The sequence below is a fragment of the Typopeltis vanoorti genome, chromosome 9, assembly GCF_054136105.1.
Source record: "Typopeltis vanoorti isolate ZY-2024b chromosome 9, IOZ_Tvanoo_1.0, whole genome shotgun sequence".
In the NCBI taxonomy this organism is placed as follows: domain Eukaryota; kingdom Metazoa; phylum Arthropoda; class Arachnida; order Uropygi; family Thelyphonidae; genus Typopeltis; species Typopeltis vanoorti.
This window is the reverse complement of record NC_143557.1, coordinates 69254358-69273442: the sequence shown is the minus strand read 5'-3', so window position 1 is coordinate 69273442 and position 19085 is coordinate 69254358. Positions and strand designations below refer to the sequence as shown.

The 19085-nt window shown below is 34.8% G+C and overlaps 1 protein-coding gene across 1 annotated transcript in view; it reads left to right on the top strand.

Annotated features, from left to right (window-relative positions):
• The window catches only part of LOC150103130 (uncharacterized), a 607032-nt gene that overhangs the window by 476338 nt on the left and 111609 nt on the right, over positions 1-19085 (top strand). Inside the window, exon 26 of the mRNA XM_090397550.1 lies at positions 8472-8596. Within this exon, the coding sequence (XP_090253676.1) occupies positions 8472-8596 (125 nt within the window). The remainder of the gene's footprint in view (positions 1-8471; positions 8597-19085) is intronic.

Genomic DNA, 19085 nt, shown 5'->3' with positions numbered 1-19085 from the left:
CAAAAACTTTTATTCTTCTCTGCATGTTCACCACCACCAAGAATGAAAATATGGTTCTTATCTGTTTTCATAGGTTTTTTTGCTGGTTTTCATCAAATTTGTTAAAGGAGTTATTCACTTAATCTGGATTCATAATAAATTTATTTATGGCATCTGTTCTTGACTTTATGCCAGCAATCACATACAAAGTTTGCACACCAATGTATAGAATTCACATTATGTACTTTAATGATACCTGTGGCTACACTGCCAATCAAATATTTTTAAATTTATAAAAATAATGGCTGTTGGAAATGTTTAAGATCTTTTTTATTTGTGTTAAATATCTTTCAGATGATGCTGTGAGCTAAAAAAACATTAGTAAAACATGTAGAAGCAGCATTAAGTTTAAATGAATAAAGTGCTGTGAGTTAACCTGCTTGATTATTCACAATTAACAGTTTCAGAAGTTTATCCTAGCTGCATATGGTTAATTTAACGGTGAAAGAAAAAAAAAAAAGAAAAAAAAAAGAGAGACTTGCACTTAATCAGATATATTATTATTCCTTCCCTGATTCTTTCACCAGTAGAGAAATGAAGCATCGTAATATTGCACAAAAAATTTAAACACTATAATATTGAACACAATATACTCACAGTTTGATATATCAGGAATCATGGCTATTTTTGGTATGAAATGTTCACATATATCTGTAACTATGTTTTGGTTGATGATATCTGCTTAGCATAATCTGAAAGCACTATATTAGCCTTACACTAGAAGTAACAGTTCCACCCCCACCCCCCCACTCGCTCACTCACGCAGAGGGGAGGTGGGGACAGAGAATGAACATAATACAAATGCCACATGACTATGATTTCCTTATCATAATACTAAAGAAATCACTCTCTACCTTACACATCCCCATATTCAAAATCCCTAATAACTTAAATAACAATTTGACATATTTCAGTTTATGGGTGTATAGGAATCCATCATCATCAAATTCCTGCCATGTACTTGTGAATTGCTGTGTGCTGGTAGAACTAAATGATTTTCTCATTGCTAAGAGGAGGCACATGCAAACAATAGCCATTACAAGCAACTTGTGCTTAGCAGACAGACCATCTGATAAATAGGACCCCTGAAAGGGAGATAAAAAGAATATAGAAATTTACTTATGACTGCTGATAGTGAACCAAGATGCAATTTTGAATACCATGCATCCACTTCACATTAAACTATCTAAATTTGAATTTAATATGAATTTAACTTGAGTATGACATTCTTTTGACTGCATCATCTTTAAAAAAAATATTTCAGTTTGTGATTATCACTCTTGATAACACCATTTTTGTTTTTGAATTTCAGTAACAATAATTCATTTACTGTGTTCTTGTGTTATTCAGTATGTGTCCTGTTTAGAAGTTTTGTAGACTTAGCAAGAAAATTAAAAATTCTGGGGGTTTCTCCCGTCATGTTTCAAGAAAGATTTGGTGATTATGTGTTAAGAGTGTGAATGAGTGAATAATGAAAGTTCTTTCTGAGAATGAAGAATTACTGAGGCTATAGGCAAGCAGTTAGAACAAGTGAATGATGATTGTATTAGTCCGAACAAATTATTTGAAAAGAGATGATGAGCATAGTATGTGGAAGAAGATATGAAAAGTGCTATTGAATCAGACTTTAAAAAGAAGAGCAAAATAGTAAGTTGTAAGCATGTTGTCAAGGTATGATATGAGTGAACTGAGATGGAGAGCCATAATTGTTAATGATTCAATGTGCAGACTTTGCAGGAGAAATAGTATACAGTATATTGTTGTATGATGTATGTTGATGGTAAAAGGATTTATACTCGTGTATGGGTAGCACTTAATGGTGCTAGGTACTCAAAGAAATTTTTGTTCATTGAAATATAAGTAAATATTTCAATGAGTGAATATAAATGAGAAAACTGTATGTCACAGGGCAGCTTTGTGAGAAATAAGAAAGAAAGATATGGAGGGGATAACTATGAAAATGATGGGACTAGTTTTGTTAGACAAGGAAAGCAATGGATAGAGAATGAACTTAGGTTGCTTATTTGAATCAGTCAGGTTTTGAAGATTATTTGAATATGTATAACTCTAGTTGATCATGTAGATTATTGTGTATTTGTTCACTGATATCCAAAAAATCAGGAATATATAGATTCTGAATAATATGTGACCAAAAATCATTGACATTAGTGAGAACTGGCTGACAGAAAAGGATATCCTTTAAGAACAGAATGGTATAGCATATTCAGGAAGGACAAGCAGAATAAAAAAAGTTTGGGGATTATTGCATAGGCATTAAATCGAACCTGAGTAGAAATCCCAAATGCTGGAGGTGGAAATGTGTAATACAGTAACAGGTTTCAAGGTAGTTGCTTCATGTGCGGTAGAAGTTAATATGATAAAATGTGTAGTTGGATGCTGCTATGGCCAGGCTCATCTGAAGAAGGCTATACACAGATAAATCTTATGGATACAAGTAGAATTATCGTTATGGGTGATTTCATCTATCAACATATACTTGCAGGTAAGAGCAAACATACAATCTAAGTAGAGGATATATGTGGAACTATATAGTGAGATATTGATAAACTTGGAAGGTGGCTTGCAGCAGCTGTGCATGAGAATAGTCAGATAATATCTGAAATAATCTATGACAGACTGTATGCCTAGGAGAATAACTTGCATGGCAGTTAAATGGATGATCAAGAGCAGGATAAGAAAGTAATTACCCTAATAAGGAAAGCAAAATTAGACCGTTAAAAGCAGTTAGCCTTATAGGCAAAGAGAAATCCACAAAAATTTTATTGCTCTGTGATAAGTAAATGAAAAATTAACCATTGAAGAATAACCTTTATAAATGTGGAAAGTAGTAAATTGTCAGATTTTGAAATGCTAGTCTATTTCGGCAGAGTCAAATTGCCATTCAGAGAACAAGAATAAATCAATATGTACATGCAAACAGTGGATTGGGAAGTATGACTGAAGCAGAAACAGCAAAGCTCAGTCAAAAAAAAAAGTCCTAAAATAGTGCGCCCTGGTGGGTTAGGATTGGTGTTTTTAGCTGTTTGGCTAAAGTTCTCAAGGTAAATGTTTCCTACATTTGAGGCAGTTTTATATAACCAAATTTATTGAAGTTTCAGTGGTTCCTTAAGACCGAGGCAGATTCCAGGAAACATCTCTCGTATTTGAATTTGTTCCTATAGACTAAGGTTGCCTTTCTCCATGATATGGTTGACAAGCCCCAAATGGCTGTAGTAGCAGAATGGATGTAGTCTTTATGTTTGGTGATTCTAATGTTGGCTGTCCTGCCTGTTTAGCCATAACAGGACAGCTGACAAAATCTGTGGAACAAACAGACAAAACAGCCAACATTAGAATTGCCAAACAAAAAGACTATATCCAGTTCTGCCACTCAGGGCTTGCCAGCCATGCCTTGGACATCCACCACAAGATACTATGGAAAGAAAGCCACCTTACTCCATAGGAACAAACTCAAATAGGAAAAACTTATCCTCAGAACTTCTTCAGCTGTACAGCCAAGACACCTATCCCACCCTACTATGGTGCACTGTTTTAGGACTGTAGACTTGCCTTTGTTGTTTCTTCTTTAGTCATACTTGCCCAGTGTAGTGCCTGCAAGTACATATCAGTTTGTTTGTTGTTCCATGATGATGCCAGTTTGAGTTTGCCAAAATGTTGGAAGTGTTGAAGCTTTTTAACATAGCATATGTTGTTAATTTCCTTAAGTAATATTATCATAGGAATGGTTGTGGGCAGAAAGTTGAAGTTTAACGGACACATTGTTTAAAATGGTTATCACATCAGATGTATTGTTGAAGAAAATGCTAACTTGCAGAATAAGGAAGTTATTCCCCCCCCCCTTCCCAAGGCTTTGATAAGACCATATCTTGACTATTATACTTAGATATGGTCACCTGGGTTCAGAGGAATTGAATCAGTTATAATCAGATAGTTATAAATTATAATAAACAAGAATTATAGTTTGCTTTAATTTTTTTACCCAAGTGTGAGCAAACAGAATTTGCACATTAAGTATCTTCATTACTAGGCTACTTGTATATTGAGGCATATGACTTAACATCATTTGTTATACTCTTTCATAATGCACAGCACACTTCCTTTCAGATGTGTAGATTACTATGCATTATGAGAAATCATTAACTCAAACCAGCTTTAACCTTTAAAAAAACTTTGTACATCTATATCTAATCTGGAGTATTCTAATAATATGGTGACATTTTGCTTCTTGTATCTCATAATGCATAGCAATATACATATCTGAATTGATTCACATCAGTTGCCTTAGCATCATGGGATATTACAACAGTTGATGTGAAGTCATATACTTCCATATACAAGTAATCTAGTTGTTGAGATGCCGCAACTTAAGCTTTGTTTGCTTGTGCTTGGCTTTAAAACAAGAACATAATTTCTTGTCTATTATAATTTACTTTGTAAAAAAGAGAAAAAAACTCTCTACAACCAATTCATTTTCGTTTCTTTTCTTTTAGTGTGAATGCTGATCACATGGTGATCAGCATTCATTTTCAAAATTATGGATTCTACAACCGTGTTATAATAACTCTTTTTATTATCCCGACGTTTCAATCTTCATATCAAGATCATCATCTGGAGCATACATAAATATACAACCAAGATGATAAATGCCTTTGGACTAGTACATATGAGGACAGAGTAAGGTTATATACAATTCAAAGTTTCAGTAATAGACACAAAAGAGAGGAGATATGATAGAAATAAATGGTAATGGGATCTTAAAAGTATAGACTCGCATGAAATTTTTACAGCTTGTGGCAGGTATGGGAGAACTCAAAGTCATCATTGGTTTAGGTAGCACTGACCATGTGCTACCTAAACCAATGTTTATTGTATGGTTAGGTAGCACTGACCATGTTCTCTTTATGGTGTAGTGGGTAAGTAGAATGGACTGCCACTGGATATTGTGAGCACATCTTCAGTGAATGCTTTTAAAGAAAGATAAGTTAGATATTGTAGTAGATTGGTTTTGTAGTATGTAGATGAAGAATCAACTAGTACGTTGATGGGTTTGAGTTGTGCAGTGTAGATTTCACCTCCCGCACACAGACAGAGAGAGAAAATGTGTGTGTGTGTGTCTCTTTGGATGTGTTACATAATAAGAATAATATTCAGGTATTACAGGATCTGAAAGGAACTCTCTCAAGGAACCTATATAATAATAACAATGTTTGAATGCTACTGGCATTCCTTAATGATCTGCATATTATTATTAAGAGAGAGAAACCTTCAGGAGGCAGGAACTCATTGAGGGAGGCCACATGCTACACACACACACACACACACCAGTTGTCACTTGTTCTTGAATTTATTCACACTACTTGCACACACACCACTCCAGAACTCACCCCCTTCTTGATGGCATTCTCAGCTACCAAGAATAATGTCCTCTCATCCTTTCCCCAACCCTCCATAAAATAAAAAATTCCATTAGCTAAAATCTGTATGACCCTTTCAGAAGTCTCAGTCATATCACCCCCCCCCCTCCTCTTTCTGCTGTTTGGCATGTGTCTGGAGTCTACAAATTCTCAATATGTCTTCATAATCAGTATTCCCCAAACCTGATATAATTTTGCACTCTTTCCGCTTTATCAGAATTGCCACAGAAACCAGGAGTTTAGACCTGTCCACAATAGCTCAAGTGAGATCTTATCAAGGCCTTGTAAAGAGGCAAAATGACATCCTTATCTTTGTATGTCAAAATTTGTTTCAGCATTGCAATTATCTTTTGAGTTGTATTTGCAATCTTTGCTACATGACTCCTGAATTTCAACTTCCTATCTGCTAAAATTCCAAGATCCCTAGCCTGATCAGTTTCTTCTAGTATAATCTCACCAATATAATATGACATTACATCACACCAGAGTGTATGACTTGAAGTTTCTAATGTTGAACTGATATCCATTTTCCCATGTCAATTTCAGCCTGTTGAAGTCATTCTGCAAGTACTGTATATCAGCTGGATTCCTGATTACACTGCCTGTCTTTGCATCAGCAGCAAATAGCTACCTGTCAAATCCTTCCCAGTGTCATTAATGTACAGATTGAATAACAGCAGACCAAGGACTGATCCTTGTGGTATACCACTGATTACCTTAAATCTTGCAGACTCACATCCTACATATACAAATTTTTGATATCTGTTAGTCAGCCATCCTCTTATCAATACTAATTATTTACCAGTTTATACAACAGTCTTCCATGTTGTATTCCATCAAAACCCTTTGCAAAATCCAAAAGTATCATGGCGTTGTATTCATTTCTCTTGTCCAACTCAGTGGTAACATTATTATAGAATGTGAGCAAGTTGCTAAAACATGACGATCCCTTATTAAACCCATTCTGTTCATTGCAAAGTATTGTTTTTCTCTGTCAACCCATATCTCAATTCCATCCCTAACCAACTTTTCCACCACCACTCCTGAGATACTGATTGGTTAATAGTTGAATTCATCAGTCTTTGCACCACTCTTGTGCAATGGGATTACAATAGATTCTTTCCACTTCTGTGGAATCTTCCCTGTTCTGAGACTCAAATTATATAGCCTGGTCAAAGGAATAGCCAATTCAGCTGAACACTTTTAACACCACTGCTGATATCACATCAGTCCCTATTGCTGAATTCTTATTCACTTTGTGCAACAGTTCTAGTATCTCTTCTTCATCCAGTGAAGATATAGCAGTGAACTCAATTTTACATATACCAAGTTGATAGCTTTTAGCAAAATGGGCACTCATTAGATGAACAATCTCTTCTGTATCTGCCATCCTTGCACCGTCTGCATTCAGTAGAGTTATTCTTTCACTTTCATTCTTTCTTTTATTTGCAGCATGTTGATAGAATTCTTGTGAGTTGTCTTTAGCTTGCAGAGCAGTTTCTTTTCATACTCAGACTTAGCTTTCCATACAACAGTTGACTCCTCTGGCCTGCTGCTTATAATTTTCATGACAGACATCATCCTTGCACACTGTATTCCTTTTACACCATCTTTTTCTTATGAATCTCTTGCTTAATATGATTACACATCCATTTGATTCCAATCCTGTTTATTCTTCAAACTCTCTTGATACATTCTGACATTGCATCGTTTAAGTATTTTTTAAATGCTTCTCATGCACTGTCGATATTCTTCCCATCCAGCAACTGATACCATTGCATTGAACTCAGTATACTCTTCATTTGGATATAATTTCCTTCTTGTCAGCTCTGCATATACCCTTTTCTGAATGGAACATCCATTAACTTAGCCACTTCCCAAGTTTGTAAAGGGTATACTTCTTCCCTAATGTTCTCATAATTCTCATGGATAGATTTGGGTGGTTTTTGTTTGTGTTTTCCTCTTAATAGTAACTCTACCAGGAGGTAATTTATTCCTACATGTTCCATTGTGTGTGTATGTGGGTATATGTTGATAAAAAGGAAACCTGTAAGGTAAGAACAAGTTGAATGCCTTGTACTGTGAATTTGAATTAAAATTTAGTAAGCAACACTGAATAAATTTTGTATACCCCCCCCCCCCAAAAAAAAAAAAAAAAACTAAATTAATAATAAACTACATCAATAATAAAAAGCTGAATTGTATACTAAATAATTTGAATAAATTCAGTTTTTTTTTTTTTTAATACATTCTTTTCCATTTATGCTTTTAACTCAGCTTTGGCAAGGTTTCAAGGGAGTGGAAAGAGGGTAAGATAGTTCCATTACATCGAGGTTGATTTCAAGACAGAAGTAGCAAATTAGAGGTAATTTGTTGTTGAAGTAATAGTAAATTACAAATAATAGGGAGGTTATTATTCCTATTTATAAGGCTCTAATTCAGCCACATGTTGACTACTGTGCACAGTAGTCAACATTTCTTGGGGTTCGGGAGTTTGTGGAGAGGATTCAGAGACGAGTGACCGTTCTGTGGAATATTCCCTACGAGGATAGATTGGGGTGTATCGATTACAGAGTTTAGCTGAAAGGTGAAGGAGAGGGGATATGATAGAAACTTAAGTTGCTAAAGGGATTCTACATGATCGACACAAAAGAAATTTTTCAATACATGGGGAGTAGGGGAAAACGACGTGTCACACTGAGAAGTTGTCTAAGAGTGTAATTAGTAAGGGTGTGCAGACTAAGTTCTTTATTTAGAGAGTGGTGAATGAGTGGAATAAATTGCCAGAGGTGATTGTAAATATCCCATCAGTGAATAAGTTTAAGGAAATGTATGATAGGTATTGTGTTAATGGTTAAAGTGTGTCTCTTGCTATAGGTCTTTTGACTCAGTTGTGTACTCATATAAATAACTTCTCATGTGATCCTCATGTGAAAAGTGCTTACTGTAATTCATTATAAATGACATAAATTACATTTATTTATTTATTTATTTTAGACAGTGCTTATAGCATATGCATATGACCACATCTCTCATCCAGTTCTTCCTGTTTTTCACTCTCATGAAGTTGGAGTCCTTGGAATATTTCACGGTGATGAAATTTTGAGACAGAGAATAAGAAAGTAAGTGCAGTGTCTTTTGTTAACTTAGTGTTTATGCAATGAAGTGGGTTTTTGTTGATCATTAACAAATTTTTAAAAAAAAGCAAAAAGCAAAGACCATTGACTAGTTTCACCAGAAGTACAGGTAGCTTCTTCAGGGTGAATAAATATAAAATGACAAGATTTTTTAAAAAAAAAAAAAAAAAACTTTTATTGTATTAACGATTGAAGCACAAGGAGCCAAGTGTGATATGCATTCTATTTCCCAGAATTGTTTGGAGGTAATTAGCTGAAAGATGGATGTGTTGAGCAACCTAATCAAAGATTTCAAGACATTATTATTGGCCCACAAGGTTAGCCTAGTGCTTTTGCACTTTGCAACCATATGCCTGTGGAAGGAATGTCTTAGGTTTGATTCCTGTTGATGATGTGAGGAGCTTAAGGATCTTCCTCAGCCATAGCCAAGTTAGCCAGTCTTGAGCATGGACAGCAGGGTGTTTTCCACCAGTTTATCTGGGGTTTTTCATCCTGCAAGCAGATAAACTGGCCCTGTGAACACACAGGGCATAGTCATATGATAATACGGCAATGAAGGCAATGGGAAACCACCTTGCTCATAGTCATTTCCCTAGATGGTAGCATATATAGCTGCCCCTAAACAGTCAAAAGGCTATAACCACAACAAAACATTATTATTATCTGAGACCTCCAGAGAGTCAAGGACTCATTGTGGGAGGCTATAAATCACCCAAACCAGCTGTCATACCTTCATTTAAATTCATTCTCACTAGATGCACTTACTACCCCTAAAGGCAAACTATTCCACTCACTCACTGCTCTCTGGGAGAAAAACCTAGTTCTTACCTCTTTCTTGACTATGAACAAACTTAACTTCCATGGATGCCTCCATGTTCTCTCTCACCTTCCATATAATGAAAAATTTCATCAGAAGATATCCTATAACACCCATTCAAAAGTTTATAGACCTCTGTCATATTCCCTCCCCCCCCTTTCTCCTGTTAACCAGAGTCTGCAGCCTACATACTTGCAATCTGTCCTCATAAGCTAAATCCCATAATCTGGATATAATCTTTGTAACTCTTCTTTGCACCCCTTCCACGGCTTCTTTATCCCCTTGGAACCGAGAAGACTAAATATGTGTGCAATAATCCCGGTTGGTCTTATCAAAGCCTTATAAAGAGGCAAAATGACTTCCTTATCCTTACATGTCAGGGTTCGCTTCAACATTGCAATTATCTTCTGAGTTATAAGACTATTACACTTTTTTTTAAAATCTTTATCAAGTAGCTTTATTTTTATCCTCCTACATGTTTTGCCAATCTGTTTCTATTAGCATCCTCAGGGAATATAAATCAGTAAGCACAAAATGAAGGTTACAGACTAGGTTATAACCGATGGTTCTAAATCATACAAAAAATTGGTATTGTGCGTGACAATGTGCGTGTCTCGTTAACGTGATTTATTCGTGATGACTCATGACGTAATTGTTATGAAAGTTCATTTCTTTGATATTTAATGATCTGATAAAAGTTTTCCAAATTTCTGGTAAAATTAGACCTTGATTCTTGTTTAGGTTTTCAGTTTTACGGACGACTGTAGCTGCTTCTTTAAAGGTTCTTGAATGGTAGTTATCTTCTATGTATGGCATAAGGCTCTTATCCCACTCAATGTGATGGTTAGTAGAGGCAAAGTGGCATGAAAGGCCTGAAATGTCTTGTCTGTTATTTCTGACGTATCCTATGTGTTCTTTCTTTCTCGTTTCGAAGCTTCTAGATGTCTGACCTACGTAACTAATACCACATGAGCAAGGAATATTATATACTCCAGAGTATTTGTAGAATGGATGAGGATCTTTCGGTGATCTTAAAAATTTCCGAATAGTATTGATTGGTTTGAATGCCACTCTGATCTTGTATGGTTTTAAAAGGTTAGCTAATTTTTTGGAAAGGTTGTTGACAGAAGGAATTGTAATTGTACTGATGTATTGGACGTCATCACGTTGTCGATGTGGTATATCAGTAAATAGAATCTTGTTATAGAGTCTTTTAGGGTAACCATTTAAAGAAAGTTCTCTGGATATTGTGGTTAATTCCGTTAGTAGGTCATCCTTGTCTGTCGTATACTGTATAGCTCTTTTCTTGAGACTATGGATAATGCTAAGTTTCTGAGCTATGTGATGAGCTGAGTTGAAATGGAGGTAACGTCCAGTATTTGTAGGTTTTCTGTATACAGATAGGTTGATACTATTATTGGATTGTTTCTTTATTAAAATGTCAAGGAATGGCAGTTTTTTATCTTTTTCCATTTCTAATGTGAATTTGATGGTATTGTGGAAACTATTGATTTGGTTGAGGTAATTCATTAGTTCTTCTTTTGTATGATCCCAAATGATAAAGATGTCATCTACATATCTCTACCAAATTTTCGGTTTTGGAAAGATCTGGGTTAAGATTTTTTTCTCTAGATCTTCCATGAATAAGTCAGCACAAGGAGGTGAGAGGGGGCTACCCATAGCTAATCCAGTGAGTTGTTTGTAGATCGTTTCTTGCCAAATGAAATAGAAGTTAAACAGTGATTGAACAAAGTAGTGATGTTTCTTGGGAACAATAGTTGATGGAATCTATTCTCCCACTTACCAACTATCCAAGTATCTTGCGAAGATTTTACAACACATTCACGTCTCGGATACTTATATTAAAAACTCAAAACATTTTATAGATAAAATAAAAAACATCCCTATTTTTGAAGAGGATATACTAGCAAGCCTGGACATCACATCTCTGTTTACTAACATTCCAGTGGTTGAAGTCATCAACATCTTAGACAAATTGTTCCCAAGAAACATCACTACTTTGTTCAATCACTGTTTAACTTCTATTTCATTTGGCAAGAAACGATCTACAAACAACTCACTGGATTAGCTATGGGTAGCCCCCTCTCACCTCCTTGTGCTGACTTATTCATGGAAGATCTAGAGAAAAAAATCTTAACCCAGATCTTTCCAAAACCGAAAATTTGGTACAGATATGTAGATGACATCTTTATCATTTGGGATCATACAAAATAAGAACTAATGAATTACCTCAACCAAATCAATAGTTTCCACAATACCATCAAATTCACATTAGAAATGGAAAAAGATAAAAAACTGCCATTCCTTGACATTTTAATAAAGAAACAATCCAATAATAATATCAACCTATCTGTATACAGAAAACCTACAAATACTGGACGTTACCTCCATTTCAACTCAGCTCATCACATAGCTCAGAAACTTAGCATTATCCATAGTCTCAAGAAAAGAGCTATACAGTATACGACAGACAAGGATGACCTACTAACGGAATTAACCACAATATCCAGAGAACTTTCTTTAAATGGTTACCCTAAAAGACTCTATAACAAGATTCTATTTACTGATATACCACATCGACAACGTGATGACGTCCAATACATCAGTACAATTACAATTCCTTTTGTCAACAACCTTTCCAAAAAATTAGCTAACCTTTTAAAACCATACAAGATCAGAGTGGCATTCAAACCAATCAATACTATTCGGAAATTTTTAAGATCACCGAAAGATCCTCATCCATTCTACAAATACTCTGGAGTATATAATATTCCTTGCTCATGTGGTATTAGTTACGTAGGTCAGACATCTAGAAGCTTCGAAACGAGAAAGAAAGAACACATAGGATACGTCAGAAATAACAGACAAGACATTTCAGGCCTTTCATGCCACTTTGCCTCTACTAACCATCACATTGAGTGGGATAAGAGCCTTATGCCATACATAGAAGATAACTACCATTCAAGAACCTTTAAAGAAGCAGCTACAGTCGTCCATAAAACTGAAAACCTAAACAAGAATCAAGGTCTAATTTTACCAGAAATTTGGAAAACTTTTATCAGATCATTAAATATCAAAGAAATGAACTTTCATAACAATTACGTCATGAGTCATCACGAATAAATCACGTTAACAAGACACGCACATTGTCATGCACAATACCAATTTTTTGTATGATTTAGAACCATCGGTTATAACCTAGTCTGTAACCTTCATTTTGTGCTTACTGATTTATATTCCCTGAGGATGCTAATAGAAACAGATTGGCAAAACATGTAGGAGGATAAAAATAAAGCTACTTGATAAAGATTTTAAAAAAAAGTGTAATAGTCTTATGAATAATTGTCAAGAAAAAATTCAACATAACATATCTTCTGAGTTGTATTTCCAACTTTGTTATGTGACCTTTGAACATCAAATTCCTATCCACCAATACACCAAGATCCCTTGCCTCCTCAGTTTCTTGTAGCATAACCCACTAATATAATATGCCGCTCGAACTCTAATCATGCCAAATGCATAACCTTATGCTTACTAACATTAAACTGACAGCCATTTTCGTTTGTCTAAATTTCCAGCCTATTCAAATCATTTTATAAGTGCTGAATATCAGTAGCATCCTTGATCTCATTTATTTACCTTTTGTCCAGACATTTACTTTGAAAAACTGCTAAATGAAACAAGCAGTGATGACAGCACAGTGATAAAAAAACACTGACCAGGCATGCAGTCAGGAATACATATCCATACTTGAAGTAGAAAAAGCCATCAAAGGCTTGAAATGTGGAAAGGCAGCAGGAGTAGATGATATTCGACCAGAAATGCTGAAGTATGGTGGTATAAGAGTCTTACAGTGGCTGCACTGCATAGTTCAGAAAGCCTGGACAGAGGGACGAATTCCCGATGATTGGAGTAGAGCTCTCATAGTACCCATATATAAAAAGGGAAATAAAACTGAATGTGAGAATTACAGAGGTATTTCCCTACTGAGTGTTCCTGGCAAGATCTATGCAAGTATACTTGAGAAATGGTTGAGAAGAATTGTGGAAGAAAAGCTTGGTGAAGAACAAGCTGGATTCAGGCCAAATAGAGGCTGTCAGGATCAGATCTTCACTTTACGACAAGTAGTCGAGAAAGCATGGGAATATAACAAAGATCTGTATTTAAGTTTTGTCGATTTGGAAAAGGCATATGACAAGGTGCCAAGAGAGAAGCTATTCAATACGCTGCAGTTATATGGTGTCAATGGGGCATTATATCAAGCAATACTTAGTCTTTATTTGAGTTGTGAGTCAGCAGTTAGAATTGAAGGAAGTACAGGAAGATGGTTTAATGTTAAATCTGGTGTGAGACAAGGATGTACATTATCCCCTCTGTTATTCATTATCTATATGGATCACATTATGAAGGAATGTGGTATTAAACCTGATATCAAAATTGGAGATGTTAATGTCAGCTCTTTGCTTTATGCGGATGATGTTATACTTCTAAATAAATCCGCTACAAGTCTGCAAGATTCTCTGACTAAATTGAATAGCTGTTGTAATAGATATGGTATGAAGGTCAGCAATAAAAAGACAAAGACAATGAAAATAGGCAGAATCATTGAAAATGTCAACTGTGTTGTGAATGGAGAACCTGTGGAACAAGTAAAACATTTCAGCTACTTAGGCACAATTTTTACTGAAGATGGTAAACTAAATATAGAAATAGACAACAGAATCAGCAAAACTGGTATCGTGGGAAGTCAATTGAATAAATTAATATGGAATAAGAAAGAAATTAGTCGGAACACTAAATTAGCTGTATACAAGACTGTGTTCAAACCAATTTTAACTTATGGATCTGAGAGCTGGGTCAGAAGTAAAACACTTGACCAAAGACTAGAGACCACAGATATGAGAGTCCTGAGAAAGATTAGAGGCGTGAACAGATGGCATCAATGGCAATATCATATTAAAAATGAGGATATTAGGAAAGAACTTGACATTGTCAGCATCCAGGAATGTGTTAGCAGAGCTAATCTCAGATGGTATGGTCACTTAAATAGAATGGGAGAGGAAAGATTAGCAAAACAAGTGTTCTCTTATAGGTTGGCAGGAAAACGACCCAGAGGAAGACCAAGATATAGGTGGATTGATACGGTACAAAGTGCCTTAGACGATAGAAATATAAGATCTGATAATGTTGGAGTCTTGACAAGTAACAGACTGATTTGGAGGAAAATTGTAGATAGGAAGTTAGTAATGATGTAATTTTTTCATGTAGTACTGTCATATCCTGTACACCCCTTGAGGGTACATGGCAGGAATTTGATGATGATGATGATGATGATGATTGTCCAGACATCTTGTAAATTTAATTCAATTATTAATATAAAACGATTTCTCTCAGGGTTTTTTTTTTTTTAAGCAATGATTTGTATTTTTCTTGTTATCTTTATATTTATTCACCCTGAGTAAAAAGTGGCTAAGAAGAAAGAAATATAAGATGTGTAATATTGGGATTTTGAAAGATAACAGATGAATTTTGAGGAAAATTGTTGATAGGAAGTTTGTGTAACTTTCCATGTAGTTGCCACCCTCCTTGTGGATACATGTCAGAAATTTGATGATGATGAAACTATTCATCCCATGTAGCAAAACTGTAGGGTGTTCATTGTATGTTTTTGTTTGTTAACAACCAATAAAAACCAACTTCATTGTATTACTCTTATATAAGTCAGCTCTCTATGTATATAAGTAATTTATGCCATGAAGTACAAATATCATTAAGTTATTCTGCATTCGAATGTTTTGTTGATTATTGGTTATTCTTATTAAGTATAGTATACTTGTGTGTGTAAAATATACTTTTTTTATGAATCTCACTCGTGAAAAGTTGCACAACTTTACAGAATATTAATGTTAGTACTATGAGTAGGCTCGTGGTTTCTTAAGCTTATCTAATCCTTAGCCCACTTGCTTAAGATTTTAGCTGTGTGCTTTTTTTTTCCCCTCTGAGCAGCTTTCATTATAGAAGATTAACTTTATTATAATGAAATTGATCTAGAATATTATTATTACTATTATTTTGGTAACCTCCATGGAGTCAATAGACTCATTGTGGGACATCCACACAACTAGCAACATGATCGTCATAATGATCTTTGAAGTTATTTACACTGCTTGCATTCACAGTGTGCTCTGGCAATGTATTCTACTCACAACTCCACATAAAAAATCTACTCCTCACATCCTTCTTCACCAACTCAAAATAACAACCGAAGCAAACACTTTTAGAACCACACAGTGTAATGATTATATGCAGTCTAGTTACCACACAAAAATACTATTATATAAATCTACATTATATAATTAAGGGAGGAGGGGACTTATACCAACAGATTTTCAAATGAGCTAGAATATTTTAAGAACTACAACACATGAATATAAAAAAATTAAAAATGGCATCCATAATCTGGCAGCACAGTAAGTTTCAACTCAAAAATAGTTTGTTGTTGTTGGTTAGTTGCTTTTGCAGTGTATTCAGTAAATATGCTCAAAACATTGCTTTATTTGTGTGTCAAAAAAATTTTTTTTTTAAATTTAAGAGAACTCTCGGCTGGCATGGCAAATAAAAAGAGGTTTGTTTGTTGTTTGGGGGGGGGGGGGGTTTAATGCAGTGAAGAAAACTAAAGTGTTTCAAGAATGAGAATAGATGCCATTCAGTCAAAGGATGACTGAATGGCATTGTGTCCAGTTTTAATTATTAATGGTGTAGTGAATGAGTGTGTGGAAGACATGTTTTCTGAGTGGTATATCAAGACATAACTGAGGCTTTATCTGGAAGGAATGAATGGTTGTAGAACAAAAATTACTTTCTAGTAAAGTTGTTTAAAAAAATTTTTTTTAAATGCTTGACATGGTTTTGAGGTCTTTAGAAGCTGAGGGGCCAAGTACAAATGACATTTTGAAAAAGAAAAAGAAATCAAGTTAATTGCAGTAATGAGTAGCTAAAGTCATAGATAATTTGTTTTTCTCAGTTTTTCTGGACAAGTAGACATAAGCATGGGTAAGAAAACCAGATAATTTGTTTATAAGATGCCACCTGGAATTTTCTGTACTTATTGATTTGGCTTCCGTGCACATCATTTGAGTTTGTTTGAGTAATTGAAAGATAATGGCTTAGTTAAGAACTGGTTAGCATCTTTCCTTGTTGTGAATTGAGGAGAGCAGAGATGGTGAATAAATTTATATCTGAGTTTTATGAGACAGATAGTTTGCAGTCCATGAATGTATGGAGCAAATATAAAATAGAGAGAAAAAGGTTTTATTTGAATCGGTTTGGTGGTGATTTGATGCAACTGCTCTTGTGTGATAGAGAAAATGCACAGAGGCTGGTAAAGTGAGAGAGTGAGGATTGCAGAGAGTATGAGAAGTAGAGGGTAGACGGTACTAGAATGAGAGAGTGATTATGGTAAGGCAAAGTAATCAAATGTATGAGCATAAGAATATGGAGTAGGTGAGGGTGAAGAGCAGAAAAATATGTGTAGTCAGAGTTGGGAAGGATATAGTTGGAGTGGAGAGATTGTATATATGATATGGCCCTAAACAGTGGGATTAGTCATGTATATGAAGGAGACTACGCAAGTATATTGATGAAAAGTGAGGTTTGAAATGAGTGTAACGATATGAGCATGACTTATGAGACATCACACACATGCTATTTAATGTGAGTTGAAATAAATGGAATAGTATATTTAATACACTGTTGTTATAGATCTGGAATGTTAAGGATAATCATCATAAAATGTTTTGACAGATTGGTTGGGCAAACAAAAAAAAAATGACAATCCTAATGGGGGGGATATTAATTATTCCCCCATTAGATAGATTATAGAAGCAGAAAAGTGAATATGAAATATTTCATATAAATAACTACCTTAGGCAGTACTTGAAAGCAACACAAGGCTTAGTCTTGTGTAGTGATAGGAAGCTGAGCAGGAAAGATTACAGTCTTGAATGGATGGATATAATGTGCTTGCTAAATAATGAAATAGAATTCATATAAAATAAAGAGTAACACAGGAAGAAGATAAATCATTATTTTCAATATAATCACCCTAAACTCAGTACATTGTTTACTTCATTCAAACAGATTTTGAAACACTGCTGGTAGGCCTCTAAATGTGTAGCTATGAGATTAGTAGTCACACTCTTCTGAATAACCTCCACTCTATCAAACTGGCATCATTTGAATTTCATTCTTAACTTTTTTTGGGGGGGGGGGGGATGCAAATATCAAATCTTTGAATATAGGTGTCAAAACTTGATGGATTTGGAAATGAGAAATTGTTTCATATTTAACGCACCATGTGTAGATACGTTGTCATGCAACAATAGCCAGCTCTTGTAATGTTATTCTCTCTCACACACACATACATCATATATTGCATGACACTAAGATAGTACTAACTGTTAACAGTTTGGCCCTTGAGAACAAAATTTTTTATGAATAATTCCTTGAATGTCAAAGAAAATAATCAGCATTGTTTTGACTTGAGATTTCTGTACTCGAAACTTTGTCTGGATTACAGTGACATTTTGGACTTTTCAAGAAAAACATTAACAAATTGTTATATAGTAAATTGGTGTGTTAGCTGGGATTGATAGGGATGGATTATAGAGTATTTAGATGGATAGGAGACTGGTGTTCAGAACCAGTCTCCTATCCAGCTGACTATCAAATAAATTGTGTATATGTGGGAGGCAGTGTCTCAAAAAAAAAAAAAAAAAAAAATTGGTGTGCTGTAGGGTTCTTTTCTTGGGTGACTACCATTCAGTTTATTTGATAATGATACTTCATGTGGCTTGACAGGAGAAACCTTCAATTGCTTACTGAGCTGACAATCTGAAGATAGAGAAAGATATAAGGAGATGCTTATATCAGGTCTCGTTAGGAAGATTTAAATAGACCTTTAGCTTGTAAAGATGAGTGGAGACATAGGCCTAATGTTAATAGCTGCAGTGGTGTAGAACTACGTACTGTTTGCATGGAAAAGTTCCAAGAGGTGAATGACATTTGAAATCTTTAGGAGAGGCAAATGTCACAGTGAATTTTTAACCTATAAATAGACTATGTATGAATTAATTATGCACCTGGTTTTCATTGTTTAGAAATTGGAAAGGAGCTAGAGATGATTAAGTAATGTTAAAATTATGAAATATTGGCTATGGCAATAGGAGGGTGAGAAAAATAAATTTTTATAAACTTCAGATTTAATAATGGACAGCAAGAAAATGGTGAGCAGATTTTACAAGACTAATACAAAAAGAATTATATAGAGAGTTAAAGGAAGGGGGATAAACATGAAATTAGACAAGGGTGTGTTGAGAAAGAATTGAAAGTAGATTATTTTTTCCAAAAAAAAAAGAAAAAAAAAAGTGGTAAGTTAGAGGAATGCATTGTGTGTGTGTGTGTGTGTGTGTGTGTGTGTGTGTGTGTGTGTGTTGTATGTGTTTCAAGTTCAGTGTGATATGTTGCTGGTAATGTAGGATCTCTACTGAAAAGTGTGAATGAATGGTCTTTCTCTGGAGTATTTATTGATGTTAATAATAATCATATATGCTCACAAACACTATTTGATTTCTTATT